This window comes from Pinus tabuliformis, chromosome 5_1, assembly GCF_031772625.1.
Source record: "Pinus tabuliformis cultivar Carrire ecotype Pingquan chromosome 5_1, CPIR1, whole genome shotgun sequence".
In the NCBI taxonomy this organism is placed as follows: Eukaryota; Viridiplantae; Streptophyta; class Pinopsida; order Pinales; family Pinaceae; genus Pinus; species Pinus tabuliformis.
Genome location: NC_142305.1, coordinates 54,687,532 through 54,710,599, shown reverse-complemented (window position 1 = coordinate 54,710,599; position 23,068 = coordinate 54,687,532). Strand labels below are relative to the sequence as shown.

The window sequence follows — 23,068 nt, the reverse complement described above, 5'->3', positions numbered from 1 at the left end:
CATGGATGAGCTCAAGAAGGCTTTGGACTGCATGGAGCCGGATAAAGCTCCTGGGCCAGATGGGTTCAATGCCAGATTTTTTAGACATGCTGGCCTATAATTAATAAAGACCTTTTGAGAATGGTCAGGAAGTCGCAATCATGTTCCAAGATTGGAGGCAGCACCAACTCGGCCTTCCTTGCCCTAATACCGAAGGAGAAAGGAGCTTCTGAATTTGGTAGATTCCGACCCATTTCATTGTGTAATACAAGCTATAAGCTGATCACCAAAACAATCGCCAATCGTCTCAAGAATGTGTTGCCGGACATCATTCCGGAAAATCAAGGTGGCTTCATCAAAGGGAGAAAGATTCTGGACAATATTGTGCTGGTGCAAGAAGCAGTTCACTCAAGTTGCCAACGAAAAGAGAAAGGAATGGTGATAAAGCTCGATCTGGCAAACGCCTTTGAGAGGGTGAAACATGATTTCCTCTATGCTGTTATGAAGAAACTGGGCTTCTCTACAATCTTCATTAATTGGGTGAAAGCCTGCATTGCCTCCCCTTGGATTGCGCCGCTGGTTAATGGCCGATCAACAAAGTTCTTCAATGCCTCAAGGGGCTTAAGACAAGGTTGCCCACTCTCCCTGCTCCTCTACACTATTCAAGCCTCGGTGCTCAGCTTTCAACTGGACTGCTGTCAACAAATCCAATCTCTGCCAGGACTCAGAATGGTTCCCAATGTTAAAGATATTAACCATGCCCAATTCACCGATGATACTCTTCTGCTTGGAGGAGTGAGCATAAATTCTGCAAGATCTTTTAAGAAGGAGCTGGACATCTACAAGGAGGTCTCGGGTAGCAAGATAAACTATCTAAAAAGCACTATCTACAGCTGGAACTGCTCGGTCAAGGAACTTGCTGATATTGCCAGGCTTCTAGAGATGAAAGGAATTCAGACCTGGGAGTTTTTTAAATATCTGGGGATTCCAATCTTCAAACCCATTCCTAAAGTGGCCCACTGGATGCCAATGCTTGACAAAATAAAACTCAGAATTCAAGCTTGTGGAGCCACTTGGCTGAATAATGTGGGGAAGGTTATCCTAATGAAATCAGTCCTCACAAGTATGCCTCTTTATCAGCATTCCATTCTGCTTGCTCCCAAAACCTTCCTCAGTAAATTGGACAGTCTGCTGAGAAGATTCCTCTGGGAAGGGGGGAAAAACAATGAAAAAAGACTTCATTTAGTTAGATGGGACACTATTAAAAAGCCAACTCTGGAAGGAGGTCTTCATTTAAGAGATCTAGGTGCCTAGAATCTCTCCCTGGGCTCCAAAATTCTATGGAGTATTGATGCTGGGAAGGCTAGCTGGAGTAAGAAAGTGCTATGGAAGAAATACTTCAATGGACAGCGGCTGAGATGCTTGGACCAGCCTCAAAAAACCAGTAAAGGCTCTCCGATTTTCAAACTCTACCTCTCAGCTATGGAGCATTTCAGCCACAATCTATACTGGATACCAGGTAATGGGAAAAAAATCAGAATTTGGGATGACCCAATCCTAGGTGATTAACCACTGAACCATGTTGAAGGTCTGACAAACATTAAAATATGGCTACAGTCCAACAATTTGAATACCCTGTGGGACATCTCAACCTGGACGGAGGATACTGGAAGATGTTGGGCTAGTTGGAATCTAGGAGAGGTTCCCCAACAGCTGCAGGTTGAAGCTTCGCTTCTGTTAGATAAGCTTCAAGGGAAATCTCCAATCAAAGCATCAACCAAGGACAAAAGAGGGTGGGGCTCCCTCTCTGGAAATTTCACAGTTGCTGAAGGTTACAAAAGCAGGACAACGATTCCTAATGTTCCCCCTGATCCTGCTCAATGGAGATTTATCTGGGCCTTCCCTTCGCTGCCCAAAATCAACTTCTTCTGCTGGACATTGGATCATAACAGCATTCTCACTAGAGATAACTTGAGAAAACGTGGAATGGAAGGACCTTCCAGATGTCCACTGTGTGTGTCAGAGGAAGAGTCCGCTAATCATCTGTTATTGCTCTGCCCCTTTGCCCGTGATGTCTGGAGGGGGGTCCTAAGATCAGGGGCTGACAAAGTCGAGATCCCTGGTAATATTCATACCCTGCTTCACAACTGGGCCTCATTAACTCCGTTCGATCTCTCTAAAAAATGCCTCCTCAAGACAACCTGGATGTGGATCCCTAAATTCACCTGCTGGAAGCTGTGGTTGGAGAGGAAAAAAAGAATTTTCAGCGATGAAAAATGTACTCCGGGCAAAATTATAACTAAAATCCAAGCTCTATTGGGAGAAACTCTGGATACCAATCATGCAATAAAAAATGAAGCAGCTTTGGACAGCGAGGAGGAGCTATGGCTCAAAGAACTGGTTCCAAACTACGATCCCAAGCCCTTGTCCCTTGCAGTCCCCCATGCGAATTGGGAAATCCGCCTGGAAGAAAAGATGTTTATCAAATGGCATTCTGCCTTGGAGGAACACTGCCTCTTCTTCGACGGGGCCTCTAAGGGTAACCCCGGAGCTGCGGGTGGAGGTGGGGTTCTATTGAATCTGGATGGTTCCACTGAGCTTCGATATCAATGGGGGCTAGGCATCGAATCCAATAACAGAGCTGAGGCTTTGGCTCTGTGGCAAGGGCTCAATCTGGCCATCAAAAGGAACATTCTGACTCTGTCAGTCTTTGGAGACTCTAGGCTGATCATTCAGGCGCTGAATCTCAACACAAACCCCTCTTAGATCCACTTAGCCTCCATTTTCAAGAAAATCAAGCTTACTCTGCTCTTGTTCCAGAAAATATCCTTTTTCCACATTCTGAGGCATCTGAACGATCAAGCGGACCTTGAAGCCAATCTGGGCTCTACCCGAAGCAGAAGATCCCTGTTAGTCAACTCTGACGAGGATTACTGCACCATTCCTTAATCCCCTGTTTGTCGATATGCTCTCAATTTGACCTCAATTCCAAATCTGTTCACCCTCTTGCAGTCATTGTTCCCGGTCTCAATATGGTCAATAAGCCATCATCTAACTAGAAAAGGGAAGTTCGATTCACAGTGTATTAAAATGCCTGAAGCAGATCAATCAGATTTCCAAAGTCTGCCTCTCTGCAAAGAATAAGAGGATGAAGGCACTATTTTTCAGAACAGCCTGTTGGATTCATGCTCCTGATTGCGCCTATCCGCCGATACTCTGCCCTCTGCTCGGATGTTAAAGCGACGAGCTCATGAATAGCTGTATGAAACTATCTCGCTCCATTCCCCTCAAAACAGTTGTGTTGAATATTGGACGGGGAAGCTGAAGGACCTGTACACCCTCTCTTTAGATGGAAGGAGGTTCTATGAAAGTTTAAGGCGGACTCTGTCTTAAAGGAGGAATGCCACCAACTCATGCCAGAGCAAGGAATGCAAAGAGCTAGGCGTTTTGCAACTCTGTCATCAGGCAATCCGGGGATTGATCTCAGCTGGAAATGGTTCAAAAACGAGATCCGCTACTATGTATTAGGAATTTCAATTCAGAGACTGCTGTAATGCTCAAGCACGCGACAGCTGGTTTGCCGCCTTAATACCAATAACTGTTATAGTCTAAAAAAAAATTAAAATTATATCATATCAATTTTATTAGGTATTGTGTTTATAAAGAATGATATGGCATGTACATAGAAAGTATAAGTGGATGGAAAAATATGCACAACTTAGCATATGCGATGAATATAATTTAGACTCTTCTTTATTAAGTAACTTTATTGGATTCTCTAGTTCCACTCTTTTTTGAGTGTTTTTTTCAAATTTTTAAACATATATTAAGAATTGTTTAATAACAAAAATCATAGTTTTTTGGACAAGATATTAAAGTACATTTAGGATTGTATCTACTCTCATGTATGGGATTAAGGCTAGAAGTTAATAAAAATCACATGATTTTATTGGGGGTAGCCTTAATGATGATCACAACGAACATTTGTTTTTTGTGAATACTATATAGGCTAAAATTGCCTTATGGTATTGGAGTATGACCTCAAATTACTGTGGTTTGGTAAGAAAATAGGTTAATTTCCTAAGGCTTAGGAGCATTTGGTAGGAGTGGAAGGCTACCCCCTTATAAAGAAATATCAAGTTATTTTAAATGGAAAGGTTTTGCCTCAACATAATGATGTAGTTGTGTGTTGAGGTCTTGAGATTGTATCTATAGAGGCTAGGTCAGTATCCTCAAGCATTGCCAATTTTTTCTCTTCTTTGAACAACAATAAAAAGTCTTTAAATACTAAAGGATTATATAATGTAATTTGGAAAAGAAAATAATATTGCCTAAGAGTGCTCCTTCAATGCACTCTGGGGATTACCTTAGCTACCATGGATGCCCTATGTCAAATTTGCCAAGATAGTTTATAGGAAACATGTTAATCCAAGTCGTGATCCTCTCCAGTGAGTTTGTAAGGTGTTGTTGCTTTTTTAGGTAGCCACAATTACAAAGGATAATGCCATTTACTCACTGGATGAATCCTTTGTGGTCAAAAGAGTCGTACATGTCACCTCAAAGAAAGATAAGAACATCCAACAACTTGTCAAAATATATTAAAAAACTACATAATAATTTTGAACAATGTTAAATATCTCACATGTAATCTAGAAGAGGACATAAGTGTTGTTCATTAACCAATGTTACATTAACAAGTTTGTGGAAGCACGATCATATTACAAAATCTCAACAATTGACACTAAAGCTTATGGATCCTTAATTGAAAGATGGTATACATTTTTACTTTCATGGTAAGGGTGTTGTTGGTTTCCACCTAAAGGGGTTTTATCCAATGCGAGGAATAACAAGTTTCTCACCATTAACTAAGGTTTAATCTTATGAGGGTTGTTAAGAAACCTTAAGGTTTCTAAAGGAGTAGTTGTGGTAGTGGTAGAATGTGTGGTTGCACCCAAAAATATTATATTAAATGATCTTGTGACCCATTGCACACACAATTGGATCACATCCCACCCCCTTGTTATGCTTAATGTCATTCATTATAATAATGTTTCATGAAAAACATCGAAAAAATGATATGTATTGAGTTCTTCTTGTGGTTCATCGTGGCTAGGGTTATTTTCCTAAGTTGTTGCCTCTCTATGAAATTCTCAATATGAAGTTCTTAGCCACCCTATTCATGATGTCCCACTTGCCTAAGTTGAAATATACCCTTTCATGGTTAGCACCCCGAATGGCCCATCCTTGTCTATGGATCTTGTACCCTTCAATAAATGATTTCCACCTCTTCCAAATGCACAAGGTTAGGCCAAATATATTTCTTTGTGAAGAAGGAAAATGCCCCTTATCTTTCCCATATTGACTTTGAAATTGAGACAAAGAAATCCATTTCACTAGAGTGAGACCTGATCAATGAGTTTATTAGATTGTAGCTTAGCCCCATCTCTACTAATAAATGGATTTTGAACCTATAGTCCCCAAAGATGCATGTATTATTCTCACTCTTTGCCTATAGGAGAGGATTTTTTGTCTTCTCATTCTAGTCAATAGAGGGTTGAGACCATAATATTCCACTCTTGCTCATATTTTATGGGCTCACATTGATTATACCTTAATATTTAGATGTTAGACTTTAGCCATTAAAGGGAATCTCTATAGATTTGGTCTAGGCTCACCTCCCCATTTTGTCGTTGATGTTTGGGACAAATCTATTAGGAAAATTTGAGGAAAACTTAGGAAATATCATTGATAAAGAAAAACCAACGAGATTCTAGTACACATGTGCTTGCATATGTGTCAAAGTAGCATTCGACAAAGGTCTCCAGGAGACCGTTCTTCTCTAGTTAGAAGGTTTTTTTGTTTGTTTGTTATGAGTTGGACTATAAGTATCTACCCTTTAAATGTTAGTTGTGTCATCCCTATGGGATTTTGCAAGGAACTATGTATAATTTGATCCCCTTTTGGTTTTGAATATTCCTCAATGGACCCCTCCAATTACTTAAGAGATAAGGAAAAACTATGCAAAGCACGCTAGAAGCCCAAATAAATTCAAGCACTTGATGTATAGAAAGAAAAAATAGCCAACCTAGCCAAGGAATACAATATATTCTAAGATAATACTTATTTCTTAAAACAATTCCAAGCATTGGGAGACCTAAAAGTCTTAAAAATAATGAGGAAAGAGTAGAAGACTAGACTATTCCATGAATCCCTTAGGAAACCTAGTCAAAAGAAACGAAACAATTGATGACCAAGGCTATGATCCCTTGGGAAACATGAATAGAACTTAAGTTTCCTAAATCTGAGTAGTAGAATATGTAAACCAATCAGGATATTTCCATGGAAGCAAAGAAGACTAACAAGGAAACAAAAAAGGTTTATTTCTCCATGTTAGAAGTGCCTCCTCGAAATTGAGAAAGCAACCCATTTGCATTTCAAACTTGCTCACTTGGGTAGGGAATACAATGAAAAATGTAATAAAAACAAACCAAAGAGTGCATAACTTTTGGTATAAAGTGCTTTCTCTTTAGCCATAAAGATTTCACTAAGGAGGGAATTCCAAGATCCTTATTCATATTCAAAAATATGTCAAAATTTATCCTTGTGGAAGATTCAACATGTATTTTTGTTGACTATTATGTAATTATAAAATATATTCATGTCTTGCATGAAAGGAAAGAGTTAATGAAAAGAAAATATAATTGTTTAAATTTGTCCTACCTTAATTAAGAAGGAGATTTGATATAGTCGATAAGGCCTTTATTAATATTGTAATCTTTTATGGTATGGATAATGTCTTCACTTTTTTTATACAATCTCACACTATCTACGTTTTGGAAAAAAAATAATTCAAACAAAGAGGAACAAAGAAAGGAAGACCCATCAAAATCAACCTTATATGATTTGAAGTTGACGTTGGGATAGAGAGGGTAAAAATAAAACTTCTTTGTTATAATGGGGTAAAAGCATAGCCACGTTCTCATTTTTTTAATACAAATGATAAATATTACCATGAAAAAGAGGGGTCCTCATTATTGTTCATATAATATAATATTTCATTGATATGTGTAAGCTTGCCTTTATAAAGCATTGTGTAGGTTCAAAGGTGCATGCGGAAATTAACCACTTGCAATATCTACTTGACTTGTGGGATGAGTGACCTACAACATGAGCATATTGCGACTCAAAGTGCCTTATGCATAATCAAAATAATGCGAGAAATGATGGCAAGGCATATTGTTTGGCATACAATTACACAATTTAATAAGAGAAACAATATTTTTACTATAGATTTATTGTGTTTATAAAAATAAAAATAAAGTGTAAGTGAGACGTGGTCATGTAACATTATATTTAAAAATAATAAAATAATAATTATATTAACTAACTTAAAAAAATTAATAACAAAAAAATAATGTTTGGTATAAATAAAATAATTCAATTTCCACTTTAATTTTAGGATCAAAATTTTTTAATGAAAAGATAAAAGTAATTGAAAGTAAATAATAATAATAATAATAATAATATTTTTTAGAATGAGGGAGGTGTGTAATTTTTTCATTACTTAATAAGGAGTTTGCAAATAGCATGTGAAAAATAATATTATTGATGTAACATTATATTTAAAATAATAATTACATTAACTAACTTAAAAAAATACTAATAACAAAAAAATTAATGTTAAAATAATTCAATTTCCACCTTAATTTTACGATCAAACTTTTTATGGAAAGATAAAAGTAATTGAATAATAATAATAATAATATACTTTTTAGAATGAGGGAGGTGTGTAATTCTTTCACTACTTAATAAGGAGTTTGCAAATAGCATGTGAAAAATAATATTATAGATACTACATGATGTTTAACTCATTTCATGTTTATTTCACATGCAACATTTAGAACAAAAATATATTAATAACCAAAAAATATTTTTTATGATAAAGTTATGGAGTTTATATATAATATTTAAAAGAGAAAGAATATGTATGTGTGTGTTCATATTCCATTAATAATTTCATTCTAATTCAAGGTATTATAGAGATTTGTAATTCTTTACATGTTTAATACGACCATATAAAATTTTAAAAAGTGTGGTGTGCGTGTGTGTCTATATATATATATATAAAAGAGGAAGGAGAGAGAGATGTGTAACATTTAAAAAAAGATTAGTAACAAAAAAAATTCTATATATTATACAAAATAATGAAAATTAAAATTTTCTTATAGTTAAAACATTTTATTAGGTGTGTTAGATCCATCTTAAATCAAATGTACCAAGAGGCCATAAGAATCAAATTTTATGAGGTGCAAAACTTTTTTCAATTTTTGCACTCTAAAAAAATTTGCATTGAAAAGATGCAATGTGGGCCATGTATAATGTTAGGTGGGCCACTGAAACGATATAACCTAATAGTGCTATTTGGCAAAGGCAATTGAATGCATTATATTACATAGGGTGGGCCATGTATAATGTCAGGTGGGCCACTGAAAAGATATAAGCAAACAATGCTATTTGGCAGAGGCGATCGAATGCGTTATATTACATAGGGCGCACTGATAAATACACAGAACAATGCCGATAGGATTTGGTGCAATATGTAACGATAAAAGCACGTCAACACCAATATGTTATATTACACAGGGTGCATCGCAAAACAAATGTTGTTTTAAAAAAATGGATAGGACCAACATGTTTTGGATCTAATTCAATAAGTGATCCCCCTACTTTACATGTTAAACACCCTATATATAGTAAGTACACAAACCCACTATATCTAAAATGCCTAAAATGAAAAACCCTAATTGTGAAGTGCTAGAGGGAGTTAAAACCTAAGGTGAAGTATTGCACTCACATAAGCAAGAAGAAGGGTTTAAGGTTAGTATTGAATTTTTTTGTTTTGTGTTTTCTGAATTTTAATTAAATCTAAATAGGAACAAAGATGGTAAAAAATTTTACTAGTAAAATCAATAGTAATTTTTTTTATTATGCAGGGTTTTTAATTTTTTTCTCTGAATTTTGAATATATCTAATAGAAATTGTAAAAAAAATTAACAGTAAAATTTAAATTTTTTGCTATGCAAGGTTTTGAGTGAATCACCATACTTTTCAAATTTTGATCTTTCTATAGTTCCAAAATATTATGCTCCCAATATGTCCCTCTTGAAAATGATCTCTCTTTTAATTAAACTCTAATAGAAATTGCAAATTTTTTTATTAGTAAAATCAACAATACAAGTTACAATTTTTATTATGCAAGGTTTTGAGTGAATCACCATACCTTTCAAGCTTCCGATCTTCTGAACTGCTGTGAATCACCATACCTTTCAAATTCTGTTATGCTGCTCCACAGTGCTCCCAATATGTTTCCCCTGCAAATGATCTCTCTTTTAATTAAACTCTAATAGAAATTGTAAAATTTTTTATTACTAAAATCAACAATACAATTTACAATTTTTACTATGCAAGGTTTTGAGTGAATCACCATACCTTTGGACTTCTGATCTTCTAATTCTACTACTCCAAAGTATTCTAGAGCTATTCTACTACTCCAAAGTATTCTAGAGCTACACAATGCTCCGGTATGTCTCTCTTAAAAATCACTCCCTTGAAATTTTGGAAAAAATAATGAAATAGTGAATAACTTTCTACTATTTAAAAGACTATTAAATTAGATTTCGAAAAATCATTTGGGGCTCATTTTTCAATTAAAAAAGAAAAAGATACTAGCTTTTTTTTTTCTTTTTTTTTTCACTCAATCTGAACATCAATTCTTTCAATAGTAAAGCTTACCCATGTGTTTACAAGTAAAGCACATCCAAATTGTTGGGGCATCAAATTTTCTAAACACATCGACATGACAATTTTTTTTTTTTCAAAATTCTGAAATCATGCCGTTGATATTTTAACACAATGCATCGGTGTTGTAAATGTTATAAGAGAACCAACATGGTAGAATTCATTTTTATTTTTGAAATTTCAGAAACAGGTGCAAAACGATGTTGTTTTTATTTCAATGCTATGATAAAATATTTTTTATTTTTGAAATGAACGAAACTAGTGTGGTTATGATTTTAACCCTCCGGTATGATTATTATTTAAATGAATCGATATGGTTAGTCCTGATATGAGCATCAACAAGGTTTAAAATCTATATGAAATTTTATTATCAAATTATCTTTTATGACAATATTTTATAGTATACATTTTCCACTTAAAGTCGTCTTATTCTCGAAAAATGGTTTGAAAACTATATTGAAATTAAAATTGTGGTTATATGGTTCTCGAAATTAATTTTATATATGTACACAAAATTTTATATTTGATTTTTCTCAAATGCACGAAGAAAATCTCATAATATCAAATGGCCAATTCTTCAAATTCCATCTTGTTCCATATTGCTAATCAAATTCCCTCGTGGATTTATCCCTTTCCATCTCTAGTAAGTTTAGATTTTATTTATATTTTGATCATCTAGTTGATTTTTTTTTTAATCCATGTCAGTTTGAATAAAAATGTATCCAAATTTTCACAATGCAGAAAATATTCCTCCTCAAAAATGTTGGAAGCTCTTATTAGGAGTAGCATACCACAATCAGTTGGTAGATGAAAATGGACAACCACTTCACCTTGCCAATTGGAACATGGCATTTTCTAGATGCAGAAAATATTCTTCCTCAAAAATGTTGGAAGCTCTTATTAGGAGCAACATACCACAATTAGTTGGTAGATGAAAATGGACAACCACTTCATCTTGCCAATTGGAACATGGCATCTTCCAGCCGCAATCTTGGATCAACGATGGTATAATTGTTTGGTATAATGTAATTTCAACAAACAAATTGCATTGGCGTGCTTATTAATATCATTGATGTACTCAAGTTCAATATTTTTTGAAATTAGGATTCTAGTGATGATGGACGACCCACCTACCATCTTTCGGTGCACTACAACATCAAATTGAGAGAAGGTTGAATTAAGAGCAAGACTTAGAGAAACAAAATATAAAGAATGGTTGAATCAAGCACCTATTCAATTCCCACTATGTCTAGATTTACCAATTAGCAATGACTATAAAAATAATAGTTCTTCATCACAAGTTAGCAATGGAGACAATCAAATAGAGGTTGGTATGGATGATTACTTATGGGATACAAATTCCATGGAGGAAATGTTGTAAGATTCATTCTAGAACAATGATCTAGGGGATGATTCTCATATCATTGATACCTTATTCGAAAGCCTGAAATCTGCTTCCACCACCTCTCTCTTTGGACCTGGAGGTAAGTCAAAGTTTACTCAGCTGGGGACAACAATGCTATTGTACAACTTGAAAGAAAAGTTTGGCATGTCGAATTCGTGTTTCTCGACAATATTGAGGTAATTCACTTGCATGATCGATCAATTCCCTTATATTTTGAGAATCTTATCACACAATCAACATTGAAAATGGTCGATTTTATGAAAGTTAAATATTGACATTGTACAATTATATTCCCCACCAACTTTAGGTTATTCAAAGATAAGGCTATTTCGAGTAATAATGTCTTGCCGGGTAGCTGTGAAGAGGCAAAACAATTATTGAAAATGTTGGGTGTTGAGTACATATCATATCATGCATGTCCAAATGATTATATTCTATATAGAAGAGAATATGTAGGCAAAGATATATGTACAAAATGTGGGCATGACAAGTACCGTAAATAAAAAAAAGGGTAAATCACATGGTCCTCATAAGATATTGAGGAACTATATTCTATTAAGACATCAATCTAAATATACTCATATTATCTCCTTTCTCAAATGACATTGTAAGTACCAATCTAAAATAACTCACAAAGTGATAGAAAATGGAGAAGGAAAATCATATTTGTGTTATATATGTCTACTAAAAGGCCTACTACAACCTCGTCAAAGTTTTTAGATATAGTAAAATAACTTCCCTTATTTTCACTATGCACGACATACTTAGTAAAACCTCAAATCTAAAAGGAACGAGAATATTCATAAATGAAGATCTCATTCCAGAAGACCAAGCAGAATTAAGAAAGGAGGTTCAAAAGGTAAAAGAAGCTAGAAAGGAAGGAAAATGGGCAATAATCAGAAATAGAAAAGCCTTTATTCGAGATAGAAATCAAAAAGATAGTAATCAATAGCAATTAAACATGCTCCGGATCCTTTCTTGGAATTGTCGGGGCTTCCCATGGAACAAAGGCCCCAAGCTAAGTTGGATTTCAAATGATGTTGATATTATTTTGCTTGTTGAAACTTGGGAGCACGAAGAATCTAAGGTCCCTAACATAGATGGCTTTACGCTATGGTCTACCTGGAACAAGCGATCCTTCCGTAGAGGCATTGGGGGAATAGCTTGTTACATTAAGAAGAACATCTCCCCCCATGTTAGGATTTATAAAAACGACCCTCACAACCAATATAGTTGGATAGAGATCAAAGACATTAATAATAAAAAGTCCTACATAGCAATATGTTATTTTCCCCCATTAATTCTAACTTCTATAAGAAGAAGAATCTAGATAAAACTAACCCTTACAATGGTTTAGAGAATGATATTTCTAGCCTAAGGAATGACGGTAATATCCTTTTAATAGGTGACTTTAATGCTCGAACTTCAAACAACCAAGCTATTATTCTAAGCAATCATTCCAACCCTAATCCTCTTTGGTTAGACGAAGACCCTACTCTGGCTAGCAGGTACAAAAGGAACTCGGAAGATCTCGGGGAAAATTTGTTTGGGTCAGAGCTAGTCAAGCTCTGTAGTGCTCAGGATCTCATAATTTGCAACGGTTTAAAGAAGTGGCCCAATTCTAGCAAGATGACCTGCATCCATGGACTTGGTAGCAACATGGTAGACTACGTTATTTCCGATCTCCCATTATACAACGAAATAATAAACTTTGAAATCTTAAACGACCACGAACCTGACTCTGATCATAGGCCTTTACTTATAACTCTCAATTTTGTCATGCATAGAGTTCCCATAGAAAATAATACTTATAGCCAAAAGAACTTAATATTTGATAGAAATAAAAATGATCTCTTTCTAAATGAATTAAAAACTAATTTGCTTCCTTTATCTAATATAGACAACATAGAAGACCTCTATAATAATTTTACTACAACCCTCTCATATTCTATTAACAAGTTCTCAATTGAAGTTTCAAATAATAAAAGAAATAGCAAAACCAATCCATGGTATGACAAAGATTGTAAAAGTGCAAGGAGAGCAATTAAGGAAGCTGTTGATGAATCTCTTAAAATGGACAAGATAAAAATATACAAAGCCCTAACTAAAAGGAAAAAGAGGCAATACATTCGTCAAAGACAGGAGAATCTCTTACACCTCTCTAAGGTAGCTCCTAAGAAATTTTGGAGGCAGATTCTAACTAGGAAGACTAAGGATAATAATAAAATTGCCCTTCACGATTGGAATTCCTATCTTAAAAAGCTTTATGAATCTCCAAATGTCATGGATAATTTGGAAACCCTTCTCACAACGAAATAAGTTTTCTCTTTAGAAGACATTAAGTTTGGGGTTAATCGCCTCGCTAATGGGAAAGCTAAGGACATTGAAGGTTACCAAGTGGAAATCTTAAAAATTGGAGGTCCTGTCCTCATCCCCCACATCCACAAGCTTTTCAATCAAGCAGTCAAGCAAGGGTTCCCTAAACCTTGGACTGAGAGCCTCATTATCCCTATTTTTAAAAGTGGGGATACAAATAACCCCTCTAATTATCGAACAATTATGATCAACCCTCTCTTAGCCAAGTTATATGGTAGTATTTTGGAAAAGAAGTTAAGCATATGGCTTGAAAGTGAAGGTAAGCGGGCTAAAGGCCAAGCAGGTTTCAGAAGGCATCACTCAACAACAGACCACCTTGTTACGCTTAGGATCATTGCGGAGGAATGTCGTAATGATAAATCCAATTTATTTTGTTGCTTTGTGGACTTTAGAAAGGCTTTCGATACGGTTCCTAGATACAACCTTTGGAATAGATTAGAAGAGCTAAAGGTTCCTCTCGAGTTGAGAGCTACCGCTATAAGGTTATACGAGAATGTAATTGCCAAGCTAAAGAGCAATGAAGGGTGGTCGAAATATATTAAGTGTAACATCGGAGTTAAACAAGGTTGCCCCCTCTCCCCTACCCTATTTGGTATTTACATCGATAAGCTCGAAGGCTATTTAGAGGAAGCAGGATGTGATGGCACGATCTTAGCTGGGATAGTCATCATCCTTCTTCTTTATGCTGACGATATTGTTCTTTTGGCAAGGTGCCCATCTGATCTTAATAAGCAACTCAGGCTTCTTAAGGATTTCTGCTCTACCATGGGTATGACTGTTAACACGGACAAAACAAAAGTTATGATTATCAAATCCAAGAAGGACACTTACGCTAATTTTATGTATGACAATAATAACTTGGAGGAAGTGTATTCTTACAAGTACCTAGGAATTGATATTCATCACAAGCTCAACTGGAACCATAGCATTGAGAAAAGGATTAATGGGGGGTGGAAAGCTTACTTTGGTCTTGAAAATAATTGTAAAATAGCAAACCTTGTAATGTGGGATAAAAAGAAGTTCCTCTTTGAAACTTTAGTCACTCCTGTTATCTTATATGGTTGTGAGGTTTGGGGTTGCAGCATCTCCAGAGAATCATGGAGAAAGATTGAGCAAATCCAGAATCGTTTTATAACTTATAACCTGAAAATTAAAAGTAATACACCCTATCCTATTCTCCTTATAGAAGCAGGTCTTTCCCCTATTGAGAGCCTAGCTATGCTTAGGTTTCTGTTGTACAAGCACAAAATCAGTAACATAGACGATCATAGACTTCCTAAGCTAGCTTTAAATTCTAGCCAAAACCACCTAAGGCTCAATCGAGGGTGGCATAAAGACACAAGGGCCTGGTTAAACTATTGGGAGATCAACGAAAATGATGCATTGCAAAACATAAATAACATTAAAGATATTGTTACTTCTAAGTTCAAAGAAAAAATGTGGTGTGAGAAAGACTTAGCGGCTAAAAGAAAATTAAGTTATTATAAGAAGGTCATCAACCCCACCCTAGAAGATCAAAAGTATCTCTCTATTTTAACTAGCTCAAAGAAGAAAATTAATATAGCAAAGATTAGAACGAATTCTCATGAGCTCCATAGTGAAACAGGTCGTTGGGCAGTTCCTAAAACGCCATGGACGAAAAGGATCTGCCATATATGTGAGAATAGGAACATCGAGGATGAAAACCACTTCCTCTTAGAGTGCCCCACGTATAACCACATTAGATCTCAGTTTCACAATCTTTGTTACAATACTGACCTTCCTAGCCTTTTACAGTGTCAAAATTATAGTGAGCTCGGGAGGCTTCTCTCCAAGCTTTTTGAGCATAGGAATAAAATCTTAAATCAAAATAGATAATTTCTTTCTTTAGGTTCGATAGACCATTATTTGGTCTCAGCGGACGTTAACCATCATCATCATCATCATCATCAACATATCTCCATAAATATAAATGCATTTTAAAACACGGTGTACAATATCTATGATAATAAGCATTCAAGGTCACAATCCTCCTCAAATAGGAAAATGAGAAGAATATAACCAAAATGAGAAAATAGTGAATTTAGAAACAACATTGAAGATTTATTCTATATTTAGATACTTATTGGTTTATAAATCAGTTTACATGTTTTTTCTTTTTGTTTATTTCAAAATCAAGATAAATCATGTAGTGATAAATCTATGAGGACTTTAACAATGAAAAAATTGTGTATTAATATGTAAGATTAAACTCTTGACATGAGCAGTAAAGTCATGTTTACTATATTTAAATTCTAGTTCTTGTAACATTACGTAAACTAAAAGGAGGTCTTATGCATGTATAAAATGTTGATTACATCTTTTTATGGACCATAAGAGAAACAAATGGGCTTACATGGATGCATGAGAGGTTTTAATTTTTTGTTCATGGATAATGGAAGAGTTTTGACTTTTATTTTCAATGGTAATTATAAATAAAATTTAAAATAATAAATACTTATGACTAAGAATTAAATGAGAAATATGTGATGGTCATTATGAGGCATTTGTTTGACTTCTAATAGACTTGGTGATACATTTTTCTTTCCTATTTAGATTATGTAAAATAAATATCTATTTTTATGTATTTATAAGTAAATTACTTAAAGTAGACATGACTTTATCATTGTGAACACGATGTAATATTAGCTAAGAGACATATGAAAACATGAATTTTAGTGACTATCTCATGATAGTATGTGGAAAAAAATAATATTTCTTGAGTTTAAGTATGGGGGATTTACGCAGTGCATTATATTAGATATCATTTTTGGGATTCAACTGCGTTAAGTAAGTCATTCAAACGTATGACCATTTCCATGAGAGGTAGTCGTAACTGACTAATTTCTCATGATTTTTGAATAGTTCACTTAGCACTCATTGCATCGGGTGATGCTCACAGGGGTGAAGAAGTGGGATTGAAACTAGTGAAATGTGGAGAACGAATCACATAGCATCAATCATCACTTCCGGGGCTTGCACCCGGTAACCAGGACTTCCCAGGAGGTCACCCATCCCAGAACTCCTCTGGCTCAAGCGCGCTTAACTGTGGAGTTTTTCCCAACAAGAAATAATCAAATATATTATTTGTAAAAAAGTTAAATCTAATAAAGTATGATTTTTGTATTATTTAACTCATATTTATTATTAAAAAAGAAATCTAAACCAAAGCAACAAATAAAGAACCAAAATAGCGACAAAATGATGTACATGTCAAAATATTTAATCTCTTTTAGTGATTGATAAATATGTGATTAAGATGGATCTATAGTGATTTTCTATCTCTATATATAGATCGACCATAGTGTAATTTTTTCATTCCTTAAATTGTATCTTTGAATAATTTATTAATATTAATATTTTATATTAAAAATTGAATGAGTTACACATTTTTGTCTTATTAAGAACTAACTAAAATATTTTACCTTTATTTTTTTTTCCTTGTGAGTATTGTAAAGTTTTACTAATTAGGTTATAATGAATATGAATGAACCATCTAAGAAATAGAAAAATATTTATGGTAATTTTTATAATTATATTTTCAACCATACTAAACTTTGTTATTTATAAAAAATTCTTTACATTTTTTTTTTTAAAGTAAGTCATTTTTCATGTAATTTAATATATAAAATTTTAATATAAGTTCACCAATACATAATTTATAATAAATATAATTTTGTAAGAATAAATACCATGATGATAACCACCTAATAAACATAAACATCATCTAAGATACACATTCAAATTCACTACCATCATTTAATTATATACACCTCTAGCACATATAAATGTCATTAGCTAGCACACAAATCTAATAATCTAATAGGACATCATCATCGTGATCACATCTAAAAAAAACACAAGCATTATAATTTAACATCATCACCACACACATCCTCAAATTAATATACATCTCATGTCAAATAATTGCTATCACATACACATCTATCTGGAAGCACATTAAATGAACATATCTAACATGACCTAACAATATACACATCAACACCAACATATAAATTAAGTATATAAACATGAACAAAAAATGCAATATATATATATATATATATATATATATATATATATATATATATATATATATATATATATATGCAAGTCAAATAAATGTTATCAAATATTCGATACAACAAATGTAGTAGTGGCAATTTGATCTATAGCAAAAAACAAGTTGTTTTTTCATTTTTTGAGATCACATTTAGTAGTGATTTTTGCTCTTATTTTCAAAATTGATACTGTAGGTAATAACACTTTTTGGGAGACTTTTTTTCATCATATCCTCTTATTTATGGATTATCAATATTTCTTTTCTAACCATTTTTCAATTTTGTGTATTTTTCCAACTAGTATAAATTTTAATTATTTTATAGTTTTTTTATTATTTAATGTTTTAGTTATCGAAATTATGAAGGGTATCTACAATAATTAAGTAGTAAACATTTTAGCAACAAGATTTTCATTTTCTTTACAATAACTTAATATTATTTGATATTGTATAGTGTCAAGCACATTCCAAATGTAATGATCAAAAGTGTCACAAAGTTGAGTATTTTGAAGATGATGTTTTCTTTTTCTTCCCAACATAGATTTTTAAATAAAACTTTTCAAGTTTTCAAAAACTCCATCCATACTCTTATTTAGTATCTCTCCTAAAATAAATAAATGTTATGAAAGATAAATAAATAGTTGATATATTTCATTTTTATATTACTTAATAATCACTTAATATTACTTGCATTATGTCAAGTGCATTCAAAATGTAATGATCAAGAGTGTCACAAAGTTGAGTATGAAAATGATGCTTTCTTTTTTTTCCAAATTTAGATTTTTAAATTAAACTTTTGAAATTGTGAGGACTTCATTTGTACTCTTATTTGGTATTATTCATAAAATAAATAGATATTATTAAAGATAAATAAATGTTTGATTATATATATATATATATATATATATATATATATATATATATATGATAAAATAAAATTAAAAAATCTACAAATAAATTAAACAAATATAATAAATTAACATACTTTTTTTAATGCAACATAAAAATGATTTAGTGTTGTTGTAGAAATTGCTCACCAACTCCAGTTTTTGGAGTTTCGGTGTCTGGAATCGATTTGCAAGTAGTCCCACCTATGTTCAAATCTTTCGAGGCGTCATCCATACGCCTGTAGTGTAGGAGGATACGAACAATATGAAAGCAAGTCCCATCACCAACTCCGGCCTCTAGAGTTTTGGTGTTTGGAATCGATTTGCAAGTAGTCCCACCCATATTCTAGATAATTGCATTTCTCATTATCCAAAGTTTCTCCATTCAACATTTTAACAATTTGGAATTGTGTTTTCATATAAATTTGGTTACTAATTAAATATAATAAATAATGTGATAATGATATATATAGTAACATATTCTAAACAACAATATGTTTGAATGAAAAAATAAATTTTATATCCTTAATATAAGTAAAAACAACTCAACAAACTTACATGTGAAATTCATTGGACATTTATTTTATTGACAGTTCACCCAACCTTACACATGATAATATTGTTGTGATAAGTATTTTATCTTTTACTCCTTCCATTGCTCTCCAAGGAGTGATAGTAATATCTTTTGGCAAACTCTTGAATTCAAGACCTATCATATTGTCGTTACATGTTAAGGATTTATATTTCAACATTATAATTGTTTATACCAATATTCTCTCACATGTTCAATATCTCATCTGTTAAATCCCATGCTTAACCACTTTTAAATCTCAAATGAAAAAAATTATCCACATCTCTGAATGCATCACATCTAACGTGGTTTTTTTCTTCTACATTTTCCTCTCATTTTGGAAGATCATTTCCATAAAATATTACTTTTAGAAGCTTGCATCAACCTTTGATCTATCCCCATCACATACTTCTTGAAATTCATTATGAATAAATCTTGCCTGTTGAATGAAATTAATAGAAATCTTATACTTAGTATATATGTTACAATTCCATGCCAATAACTTTGCTTTTATAGATGTTAAACCATAATAAATGATACATTTCACTTTTTCAAAAAGAGGGTTAATGGGATACTCTTTCATCAATTATCTTCATCCTATGTAGAGTGGTTTCCTCTAAACACATACTATTGATCACCAAAACATTTTGACTTATAAAATGCATCCTTTTCAGAAACTACCATTGGGTCAACAAGAACGACTTAGCCAACTACGTGTGCATATGGAATGTACTTAATCAATGTTTTAGTTTATGAATATTTAGGCAGTGTGGCTTTCTAATTTGGTATTTATCTTATCATTCCACATGTTTATAAATCAGCTTCACATTTAACTAAAATATGTGGTGCCCATAAGCCAAGTCATGCTCCCTTAATCAATTTTGAATGGAATTTTGTGTTGTGTTGATAATACCATCGTCTAGATAAGAACTTGTTATGATTTCCATGCTAAATTTATAACTTTAAGTATGATATTAAAAGATAACAATGGTTTCTTCATCATCAACCACATCAAATTTCTTTCGATTGCAATTTAAAGTAGTTTCATGTAAATTGATAATCTCATCATAATTAATAGGAACATAATCATCCTCAGGCATAGTTCTTTTGTCTATATTTTGTTTCTTCTTCTAAGAAAAAGTGGTACCCTCATCAGCACCAATGTAAACATTACCTTCATTTTGAGTTTCCACATGTTGAAATTTTATATTCCCAACCTTATTAGACCAATCAATTTTATTTTATTTCATCTCTTTTGATCATGTGTTCCTACTTTGGTAGCTTCAACTTTTGTTACTCTTAGTTTCTTTATTAGTGTGAAAGGAAAATATGACATCTTGGTAGCTTCAACTTTTGTTACTCCTAATTTCTTTATTAGTGTGAAAGGAAAATATGACATCCATGGTATCTTTCTCTATAGAATAAATCCACTCCAGCATATCTAAAATTTATATAGAGAAAACTTATATAAATAAAATATAACAATTTGGTGATAAAAAGTTTTTTAAAACTATCAAAATACTTATAATAATACATGATACATAAATAGAATAAAAAACCTTACATTTCCTACCTTAATGTCTTGTATGATAGATGTACATTGTTACATTAAACCTTATTGCATGTATAATTTCTTTTTGTTTTAAAATTGCATAAAATAATATCAATACTCAACCCAAAACATATATCTCATGCCATGCCAAGCACTTGATAATTTGATTGCACATGTTCATATTTAACATAGTATAAATATATTTGTTCTACATTATTGCTTCATTTGTCATTGATATACCAAGAATGCTCTATTTTGTTTTCTGCTAGTGCAAATTTCCACCTTTGAACATTTTTCATTCCTTTTGAGAGATCAGTTGATGGGCCTTGAACAAAGTCTTATCATTTTGTTGCATATTGTTCATGGGGCTCCGATTGTACTTTTGGATTCCATAATTGAAATTCTTGATCAAGATATATTCATAGGTAGTTATGTGATGGAATTTTCTTAGATGAGAGATTAAATTATAATTTTATATTTAATATTAATGACAAAAATTATTTTAATTACATTAAAACAAGTCACTGTTAGTGCTTGACTTAGAAAATAATCAGTTTTTTAATCATACTTTTTTGAAAAACAAAGTTGAAACAATGATAATATAGAAAAATAAAAAACTTTAAAAAGTATTCTATATAGAATAACAATTTTTTAGATAAGTTAATAAATATAAAAAAAATAAAATCCATTAAGAAAGTTAGAATTAAAAACCTTTCTTAAATGTTCTTATCATCAGGAAGGAGGATGGCTTTTTAGGACATAAAGTTTTTAGGAAATCAACTCACACAGAAAACTACCTCCACGCTGAATCCTACCATCACCCGTCACAGAAGCTTTGTGTCCTTAACACTTTTGCCATTAGAGCCCTTCGAATTTCTGACTGTGAGCATCTCGAGGAAGCGACAAAGAATTTATCTTTGGTATTTAAGGGTATAGGCTATAAAGAAAAATATATTAGGAAAGCTATAGAAAGAGCGGAAAGGAGAGTGTTTTCTCAGGAATGTTGAAAATAGCAACAAGAAATGCTAAAAATAACATTCAGCATATTCCAATTTTAGTTTGTCCTTGAATTAAAATTTGAATTTAGTCTCACCAGCTGCTTGAAAAATAATTAATTAATTCATGTTGGATTAATTAGTTGGAGAAATTCAAGCTAAAAGTCTTTGTGAAGTCATGCAATAGTTATTCCTTTGATTGAGGAGATTATCCCTTAATTAAGGAGATAAGATTGAGTTATAATTGAGTTGTAATTAGTTAGCTCAGTTAACTGAGTTATGCCCAGTTAAATTAGTTCCAAACAATTTGAGGAACTAATTGTGAGTTCAGTCAGTTAATGCATGCATGCATGAAACTAGTGTACTCCAGATAACTGAATATTCTCTCATAAATAAATCATGCATGTCAGTTCAGACAAAGACACAGGTGAGATTAAAGACATGGATAGTGTACTATCAGTTGGAGGAATTTTCCTATAAAGGAAACTCATCCATGCAGAAGGAACAAGGTTCGTTGAGGATTGCAGTTCTGATAGTGTGTTAGAGCAGTGTGTGAGAGCAGTGTTACACTGGGTGAAGGAGATCATCCCAGAGGTAACTGCGCAAGGAAATATGAGCTTGGAGGGCAGAGGAGAAGGTTTGTGAGAAGATTTGTTTGCTTATGAGCATCCAGGAGGATTGTACTAAGAGCTGGCTAGCTGTGAGAGCTAAAGCTTTATGTAATATTTATGTATTTCCACCTTGTATGATAATATAGATAGTGGGGTTTTTAGCTGAGGCTTTCCCTAGAGTATTCTTCTATGTTTCACATGCATTGATTCTTCTTATGGCTATATGTGTTCAGCTTGATCTTGCTCAAATCTATTAAGCTTCTGCAAGTTTGATTGTAGAAGTAGATTAAAGTATTTTGCTTTAGTTATATTGGATTATCAGGTTAATCTACAATTAGATTTTCTACATAGATCTCAGAGGTAGATTTGTAGAGAATTTGCAAGAATTTCTACAAGGAACCTAAAGCCCAAAACCTACCTCAGTGTGGTAGAGTTTTCCTACCATATATTCAAGGGGTGACAAATAAGATTGCCAAAATATTGAAAATGAAAGACATAGTCACTCAGTTCTCAACACCTGGAACAATTAAACAAGGTATGAGGTCTGTCAAGGATGATATTGATAGGCATCAACTCAAAGGAGTTTATAAAATTGATTGTTCTTGTGGCAAAAGTTACATTGGTGAAACAGGGCGCTCTCTACAGAAAAGACTAAAAGAGCATGGTGCAGATATTAAGAATGGAAGGTCTCGTACATCGCCCCTTGTGGAACATTACTAAAAAACGAAACACCAGGTTTGTTTGGAGAGCGCCTCAATTATCACAAGAGAAAAACAATATCAAAGAGGGAAGATTAGGGAGGCTCTTGAAATTATA

The 23,068-nt window shown here is 33.1% G+C and overlaps 1 protein-coding gene across 1 annotated transcript; it reads left to right on the top strand.

Annotated features, from left to right (window-relative positions):
* Window positions 1-414: 414 nt before the first annotated feature.
* On the top strand, window positions 415-2,745 carry LOC149163421 (uncharacterized). The gene is made up of 2 exons (XM_089429121.1): window positions 415-1,074; window positions 1,597-2,745. Exons 1-2 carry the CDS (start codon window positions 415-417, stop codon window positions 2,743-2,745), a joined length of 1,809 nt encoding a protein of 602 aa, XP_089285247.1.
* Window positions 2,746-23,068: the final 20,323 nt, after the last annotated feature.